The 9031-nt window shown below is 46.5% G+C and overlaps 1 protein-coding gene across 2 annotated transcripts; it reads left to right on the top strand.

The window, feature by feature from the left end:
* Positions 1-6087: 6087 nt before the first annotated feature.
* Positions 6088-8404, top strand: ACTL8 (actin like 8). Of its 2 annotated transcripts, XM_024207923.2 has the most exons (3): positions 6088-6216; positions 6340-6453; positions 7328-8404. In XM_024207923.2, the coding sequence occupies exons 1-3, from the start codon at positions 6088-6090 to the stop codon at positions 8090-8092; spliced, it is 1008 nt and encodes a 335-aa protein (XP_024063691.1). In that variant the 3' UTR covers positions 8093-8404. The 2 variants fall into 2 exon arrangements, with proteins under 2 accessions (XP_024063691.1, XP_024063690.1); XM_024207922.2 differs by having other exon boundaries at positions 6088-6453.
* Positions 8405-9031: the final 627 nt, after the last annotated feature.

Here is a 9031-nt window from a genome sequence, read left to right as displayed (position 1 = left end):
ACATTGGAACTGAAGCTAGTTCAGTGGAGTTGATCTTATTGCTTGCACAGCTGGAACACTTGTGAACAGGGGCAGACGGATGCACTGCTCTCCCTCCATTTAACCTTTGTCATCCTCCTTTCTCATGCTCTGCAAGCCTCTAGCCTGGAGTGTCTGCTGGGGTCTTGCTTCCTGTCCCTGCACATATACCATAGCAGCAGCTGACACTTACTGTCTCTTGGTAGTGGTAGCTGGTGCTTAACTGCTGTGCCAAAAGCGCACTGCCATCCTTTGGTCAGTCTTGGTCTATGGTTTGAGGGAGAAATTCCAGGTAATACAAGCTTCTTGGTCGCTGACCATGATGCCAGAAATTGACCACACTAGAATCCTTTCAGGAGGAAGTGACCTAGCATCTAGCTGCATTTTGACTTGGCAAATGTCCATGTAGCCAGGACTGTTTTTAGCATCTCTGCTTTGAGATGAGGCTCTCACCCTGCTTCACAACTAGAAGTCTGTGTACAGGCCTTAGTGTAAAGGTTTGGATGCCCTTTTTCTGAGGATGGGCTCCACTTGCCTGAATCCAGCCCCTTAAGGCTCATTGAGGCAATGTAGCCTCAAGGCTCCATGGAAACTCCCAAGGAGATCAGTGGCTATTGAATTGCGGTGATCAAAAGGTAGACCCAGTGAGAACTTCTAGCAAAGACCTGTATGACAAACACGTCTGTTTTCCACAATCTCTTGATGAAACTTCCCAGGAAATAGAATTTCCAAGTTCCAGCCAGACCTGTCAGAACACTTGACCAGAAAGCAAAGTTGGCCATGACTAGAATACGCATTTCAGATAATTGGCTGTGTTAGTTTTCTGTTGCCATCACAACCAGGCATGGAGTTTTTAGGTTTAGCTTTAACTTTGATATTGCAAATTCTAGTGTGTGCAAAACACTAGGAAAAAGCTGTATGGGAAGGCACCCTCCTTTCTGCTGTTCCCTGTATTCCAAACAGTCTCCCCAGACTGACTGATCTGGCAGGATGAAAGTCTCATGAGGACAGCTGTGTGAATACCAAATTTTTCAGCTCCCTGGCAGTTACCCAAAAATCACTTCCTTGTTTTTGAATCAAAACCTCTTGTCTTGATTTCAAGCATTTCTTCAAGTTAAACCAAAAATAAAAAAAACCCCAGTCACTTCAAAAAATCAAAACAGCTTGAATATTCAGATTTCAAACAATTTGGCAGAACTATTAATTTTGGCTGTTGCCAAATCTGCATTTTGCCAAATAGCTTGGTCAAAATTTGCACATCTCTACTTCATGAGGTGAGGCTTTCTGCCAACAAAACCAGGGCTCACTAGAGAATGGGTAAGTAATCCACCTGCAAACCCCAATTTCTCCCTGCAAATACTGGTCCTTGGAATATAGATCTACAGGCACCATAGACTATTAAAGATTTTATTTAATCTTTCAGTGTCATGCAGCCCATCTTCCAAAGCAATCACAAATTCACAACTGCACTGCAGAAGGAGATGGGCTTATCTTCACAGCCTTGTTCAAATATCTCTAGGCTGGCTTTCCCTGCCCCACTTTGCTAATTAAACACAACTTCAGTCACCTTTTTCATCTGAGACAAGGTGACTGAGTTAATCTCTTATTGGACCAACTTCCATCAGTGAGACAAGCATTTGAACTTGCATAGAGCCCATCAAGTCTGGGAAAGCTACTCTGCATCAAAGCTAATACAAGGTGGAATAGATTATGCCAAAGGAGTGAACACATTGCAAGAGGCCATTCAAGGTGAAGTGGGCAGTTAACACCTTTGCAGTCATAGGCAGAAGGAGGGTTACAGATTGTAATAGGCAATAATCCAGGGTCTTGAGTCCATGACTCTTTTGACATGTAGCAGTTATGAATTTAAGATATCTACATTAGTCCCTTGAAGGCATTGTGCTGCCCTCCTTTGACCTGTCAGACCGAGTGATTGTTTTGTGAGTAGTGTTTGCCCATGGGTGACAGGGTGGTTTTTTGTCTTGTCACCCTTCTGGGTGAGCTCATCTGGGAGCATAGTGTCTGCCTGGCTCCACCGACCCAGTTGTTGGGACATGTGGTGTACTGGATGAGGCATGTGTAGGACCCATGGATTGTGACAAATGTGGTTTTTTTTTGGGGGGGGGGGGCTATTGATCACAATAGCAGTGGAGATCTGTTTGCAGATTTTGGCATTTGTTATGGCATATGCCTTCTTGGGCCCTCCTGACAACTCCTTCCAAAGGAGAGCGCATGGCCCCAGCGTCTGCAAAAATGTCCAAATGAGGACTGAAGATCTGCCCCCAGACACCTAGTTGGCTTTTGCCTGGACTCTGCTTTCTTCAGTAGCCTTGTCTGTGTTCCTGGCTCAGTCTGGACAGCTGGCAGTCTTCCCCCCCCATCCCCTCCATCAGAATCTTATTAGCTATGTTTACATGGCAGGGATGTCAAGCAATTAATTTTTAATGGCTTGGTTTATTGCATGTATGAATGGTTTAGTGAGTAATTTCCACATTTAAGTGATTAATTCCCCAGAGTTTGGAGGGACTGGTTAGCTTTACATTAATCAGGACTTCGGCATGCCAAGGGGCGATCAATCAATCCCCTGCTGCCAGGGAGAGTAATGTTAAAATACCTCCAAGGTACAGTGAGGTTAGGTAGAGCTTTAATTACTCCCTTCCTTGCTTCCAGCAAATTTTTTTGTTGGTCCCTGCTATTGGCCTGGTCTCCCCTGCACATCCCCCTCCCCAACACTTCCCTTTCCCAACACACAACAAACCCAGATGTTCATTAGGAAGCTGGCAAAAGCATGTCAGATCCTACATAGGATTCATGCTCCCCAATTTCAGTCCATCTGCTCCTGGCAGAGCCATGGTATAAAATATGCACCTGCCATGTGGAAGAGGGATATATTAACTGCTCCATGGACAGGCAGGTCTTTGGTTCTAGCTAGGGTCAGGCTGAGTAGGAATTGGTGAAAGCTTCCTCACCTCCTTCCTTGCTGATTGTGCTCCTGGCCTGACCAGTAGCTGCCCCATCTATTGATCCCAGGTTACTGATCTTGCCCTGGTGCAGGTCTTTGCTCTTGGGCAAGTGCCTAACCTAGCAGCCTTAAGCAAGCACCTCTGCAGATCACCAAACCTGCTTGTGACTCCAGCACACAATCTTCCTGAGAAGGGCTAGCAGGAGAAGTCCCACCTAGTAAATCTCTTCCATGTAGGCTGCTCCTATGTACAAGCATCAGCACCCATGATCACAATGCCACTTATAGCACACTTCTGCCAGTAGCCTTGACTGCTACGCTATAGCTGGAGCATCCACTGTATTACCATAACCCCCTTAAGCAAATACTGATGATGAAGCATATGCTGGCCAAAAAGTACACAGCACACTAGCCCCAATAAAAACACTTCTGCATTTTACCTCCAAAGTACTTAACGACATAATAGATGCCATGTGCTCTCTCATTAGGTAACTACACAACCACCGTATCAGACTGGAAACTAACACAGCTAGAGTTGCATATTCAGTTACTCTCTCAAATGCAGCCTGCTTGGTTCACACTCTGCCATCTCCAGCACTATACTTTTCAGTAGGTTATCAAGAAAAGCCAGTGCATTTGACATCCAAGTGCGTGGAAGATGTATCTTTTATTTTGGTATTTGATAAACTTCATACTTCCAAACATTTAGCTTGTGTGAGTGGAACAACCAATCAGCAGATGGAGACAGGTGGAGATGCCAAGATCTTCTGAAGGCTTTGCCTGTAGAAGATACTGGCTAGCAAAGCTTTCATGGTTGCCTTGGCAGAGTCAAGAGACCATCTCAGATCATTGGGCAACTTCTGCTACAAAGAACCTAAACATTACCACATTCTCCTTCTGGTTTGTTAATCTGGCATCAACCACATCTGGTTTAATGGGGAAACTTAGATGCTGGGATTCCAGCACTGCAGAATGGCAGGCTACACAACAAGGACTGTTCTTTCAATAGGTCTTGTGACTTGAAAACTGTCTCTGGGTCAAGAATGAATTTGGCGTTAAATCGCTAACTCGGTATTCAGCCTATTCCTTAAGGCGTGAACTGGGTAACTCTCTAAGATCTCTGAAGCAGGAAGAACAAATCTGCAGCTTGTTTGCAGTGCAATAACCCAGTTGGTGTAATATGAACTGGACAAGGCAGTAAATTCAGCATAAACTTGGCTGAAATCTTGTGGACTAGGTAACTAAAAGCAAAGGTGTATAGCTTCAAGGACTTCCTGTAGGAGTAGTTTTATATTGTCTAGCATCAACAGCATGATGTAGTCCATTGGCAGGAAGCTAGGTAACTCATTTGATGCCTTGCCTTGTAGTACTTCAGCCCAGCTACCTCCAGGAAGTACGCTAGTCTTCCGAAGCTCATTAGAGGGAGGAGTTCTGGATAAGTGTTCACATGTTTGTCTCCTTTTCCCAATTCTCAGGAGGTGTGTATTGGGGAGAAGGCTGTCCCCCTCCGCCTCCCCAAACTGGGGAAAATCAGTGAATTGACAGGACTCCAATAAGCAGACTAGTCTTGGTCAGCCTGATGTCCCCACCATAATGTGTTAGGGTTGGAGGAAAGACCTGCAATACATCATCGCGCACTTGTTTGTGGAGAGGGTGAGACACTTGCTCTCACATCCAGACCCTACATAGAATGGCCCTCAAAGGCCCAAGGCACCATCTCCAGAATCCATGGGTCTTGCACCAAGACCACCCCATTTCCCACCCTTCCTAACTAATGCTATTGCAGCTCAGTTTGGTCACCTACCATGAGACAGCTTTGGGACAGATGGTTAGGAAGAATAATTCAGACAAAAGGCTAGACTAGAAATCCATTCATTACAGCAAACTAAGGAGTAGGCTTGGGTGGAGGGAGACCTTTTTAAGTACAGGATATAACTAAAGCCTTCTGCATGAAAAAGCTGGTGATAGCAAGCCACCTGCTTGTTTGACTGAAAACTAAGCAAGTTTTTCTCTGGCTTGTGTACTTGGCCTATTGACCTGATCGTCAGTGTAGAGCTGAGAAAGTAAACCCTTCCGATGCTGTTGGATTCTGACTGTGTATGGCTCCATTAGCTTTCCACGGTAGCTACCTCTCCTCCTTTCTAAAAAAATGAAGGATTTGTAGGTTGAACCGTACTTGGCTTCTCATTGCAGGGCAATGCTTCCTGCTCTCCTCTTGCTGGCAAAGCCCATTTGTCGCACTAGGGCCAAAATGGGATGTTGGCACCTCATGCTGCAGACTATGTAGTTTGTCACCACATGGGCCTGACTTTCTAAGAGCTCCACACACAGTGGGGGGCTCTTTCCTTATGAAATCTGGGCTTTAAAGTAGAAACTCCACTTCTCTCTCTTCCCCCCCCCCCCCCCCCAAATGAGTGTGCTGAGCTCTAGAAAACCAAACGTGACTCTTGCCAGATCATTCCTTTCTCACTGGCCAGATGTTGTTGGAAGGCCAGGGCTAAGCCAATACATGGTCCCCACCACGTTGGTAGCTTCCAAAGCTAAAAACCCAAGACACTCGGATGTGGGGTTTTGAACTGCATGAATTACAAGACACCCCCCCCCCACACACCCCCAGAAATAATTCAGTCCTGAATGGACTCAACCTGCCCAGGCTAGCTGGAGGGGAGAATAGCTTTTTTAACTCACACTTGGCTTTTAATTCAACAGGCCCTTCCTTCCTTAAGAAGGGAGGGTGAGGAGTGGTACTTCTCCTCCATATCTTGCTTGTCACTACTCCTGTAGCTGGCCAAAGAGGCCTTGGAAAGAGCTTAGGTGTTTAGCGGTCCTCAAACACTGGCAGGTATGACGTCCTTTCCAAGAACTCCCAGTCCCAGCTTCTGAAGTCTCCCCTTAGTCTGTTTTTTCTAGATTGGGACCCTTAAGTGCCTCATGAGATACAATCACACCTATAGTCAATCATTATCCAAGTATCTCTGTAGGATATGCATATATTTAAACCAACTACTAGCTTCCAATGCCCTGAGATGCTCCCTCAGCAGGAGAAGTTGACTTGCCTTTTACCTAAAGCTTGGTCTTTCTCCATCTCCTTATTCAGACAAACCAAAATGGCCGAAGAAGAAATTGCTGCTCTCATCATTGATAATGGCTCTGGGATGTGTAAAGCTGGCTTTGCTGGAGATGACGCCCCTCGTGCAGTGTTCCCATCCATTGTCGGACGCCCAAGGCACCAAGGGGTCATGGTTGGGATGGGGCAGAAGGACAGTTATGTTGGTGATGAGGCCCAGAGCAAGAGAGGCATCCTGACCCTGAAGTACCCTATTGAACATGGCATTGTCACCAACTGGGATGACATGGAGAAAGTGTGGCACCACACCTTCTACAACGAGCTCCGTGTTGCCCCAGAGGAGCACCCTGTTCTCCTGACAGAAGCTCCCCTGAACCCCAAGGCCAACAGAGAGAAGATGACCCAGGTGCAGTATTGCAACTATGTGTATATCTGCTGTGCATATCATACAGCTGAATTAAATGAGTGTCTTGGTGCTCTACCCCTTGCTTCCCTGATGTTTTATGGCAGCCCTGCCACAAAACTTCTGCTTCGAAGTCTCTTGGCTGTCTCAATTTTTGTCTGATGCTGAGTGTTCAGGTTTTAAGGTCTCCCAGGGAACCTGTCAAACAGCACTTCATGAGACCTGTATCAGAGGGGTAGCCATGTTAGTCTGGATCTGTAAAAAGCAACAGAGTCCTGTGGCACCTTATAGACTTATTGGAGCATAAGCTTTTGTGGTATTCACCCATGAAAGCTTATGCTCCTATACATCTGTTAGTCTATAAGGTGCCACAGGATGCTCTGTTGCTTCATGAGACATGTTCAAACAGACCTGAGATGTTCGACTCTGCAAGAGCTTATCTCTAGTGAAACACACGACTTCAGAAATTGTCACTTTTTTCCCCTCTACCAGTTGAATTTCTAAAAGGATGGGAGGGGAGAAGAGGACTGGTGAGGTGGAGGGGAGCTAAAATTTAACATACAGAGTTGAGTCTTCTGGACAAACTTTCATGCCAAAGGTGTCTTTGAGCTGTTCTAGTTGCCCATCAGCATAGTATCTGGCTGCCTGTGTGGTGTCTCTTGTGCTGCTACAAGATTACACCTGCATACTGTTCACAGCAGAAGTCCCTCTAGCTCACAGGGGAAGGCCTGGGTTTTGATGCTTGAGCCCAGAATAGTCTAATCATGGTGTTGTCTGGGTCTAGCCCTGATTAGCTACAGATTCAGGAATCAGCATTTGGTTGCAGGCGTGGACAGCTGATCCCCACAGTACGGTAAAAATGTCTCCTCTCTCCTAGATCATGTTTGAGACCTTCAACTGCCCTACCATGTATGTGGCCATCCAGGCTGTACTGGCCTTGTATGCCTCTGGACGTACCACTGGCATTGTGATGGACTCTGGTGATGGGGTGACCCACGCCGTGCCCATCTACGAAGGCTACGCACTGCCTCATGCCATCCTGCGCTTGGACTTGGCCGGGCGTGACCTGACCGACTACCTCATGAAGATCCTGACCGAGCGGGGCTACAGCTTCACCACCACGGCCGAGAGGGAGATCGTGCGTGATATCAAGGAGAAGCTGTGCTACGTTGCCTTGGAGTTTGAGCAAGAGATGGCCACAGCTGCTACATCTGCCTCTTTGGAGAAAAGTTACGAGCTCCCTGACGGGCAGGTGATCACCATTGGGAATGAGCGGTTCAGGTGCCCAGAGGCCCTCTTCCAGCCCTCCTTCCTGGGCATGGAGTCCTGCGGCATTCACGAGAGCACCTTCAACTCGGTCATGAAGTGTGACATCGATATCCGAAAGGACCTCTACGCCAACACGGTGCTGTCCGGCGGCAGCACCATGTATGGCGGCATCGCCGACCGCATGCAGAAGGAAATCGCTTCCCTGGCCCCCAGCACCATGAAGATCAAGATCATTGCCCCAGTGGAGCGCAAATTCTCAGTCTGGATTGGTGGCTCCATTCTGGCTTCTCTCTCCACCTTCCAGCAGATGTGGATCAGCAAGCAGGAATATGACGAGGCTGGTCCATCCATTGTTCACAGGAAATGCTTCTGAATCCTGTAGCAAAATGGAAGCGTCAAATGTGGCTGGGCAATGGACTGTGTTCCTTTTATGGAAATATTCCTTCCAAAGCTGTTCCTAACTCTTCCAAGGGCTGTCTGTATGCTTAACATATCCTATTTAAGATTAGTTTGGATAGGTCTAAAGCAAACCAGTCCCATTGCATATAACTTAATGCAGTGATCACCTGTAAAAATGTGCTAAACCCCTCACTAGTGACTCATCACAAGGTTAAGAGGTAAAACCATGTTAATGTGAGGCTATGGGTCTGTCGCTGACTAACAGCACTCTCTTCCCTCTTCCTTGTTGTTGTACTGTCAGATTCTCAGGGCTAGAGATGAGATTGGTGCAAGATGTATTCAAGGTCACTCATCTAAAGAGTGAGTAATTATTCCATAACTCCTCTTCAGGGGCTGGCAAGTGCAAATGTTAATTGCCACTTGTCTTCCTGTTGTAACAGCAGGAATTAAGGGGCCTGTTTGCTTTTTTTCCCACCCAACTGTACCACCAAATAGCCATGGGGCTAAAGGCTACTCCAGGCTACATGTGCAAGCTGCTGTATTCTAATGCTAATCTGACGATCTCTGTACATTGCCTTAATGACAATACAAACTCTTAAATCTTCCCAAAGTGGAGAATTGTAACATGCAATGATAGTCTTGTGATAAGGGGAAACTTAAAAATTAAATATGTGAAGTGCTTTGCAGGACTGACTGAGTTTCTTTGGGAAACCGATGGGAAGGGATTTGGACAACACTCTAGAGGTCTCTGCTTTCAGAAAGACAACGCCTTTTGATCAAGGATCAAACGTTACCCCTTTAACAGGGATACATACTCATTTTCCAGCCTCCTGGAAGTGGGGCAGGGACTAAATGACTTATCTGACATTGCCATGAGTCATTGGTGGCAGATCTGGGTATGCAGTAGCAGACT

Source organism: Terrapene carolina, unplaced genomic scaffold, assembly GCF_002925995.2.
Source record: "Terrapene carolina triunguis isolate 2854851 unplaced genomic scaffold, T_m_triunguis-2.0 Scaffold714, whole genome shotgun sequence".
Taxonomy (NCBI): domain Eukaryota; kingdom Metazoa; phylum Chordata; order Testudines; family Emydidae; genus Terrapene; species Terrapene triunguis.
Note: the sequence above shows the minus strand (reverse complement) of the source record. Positions and strands in the feature narration are given on the sequence as shown.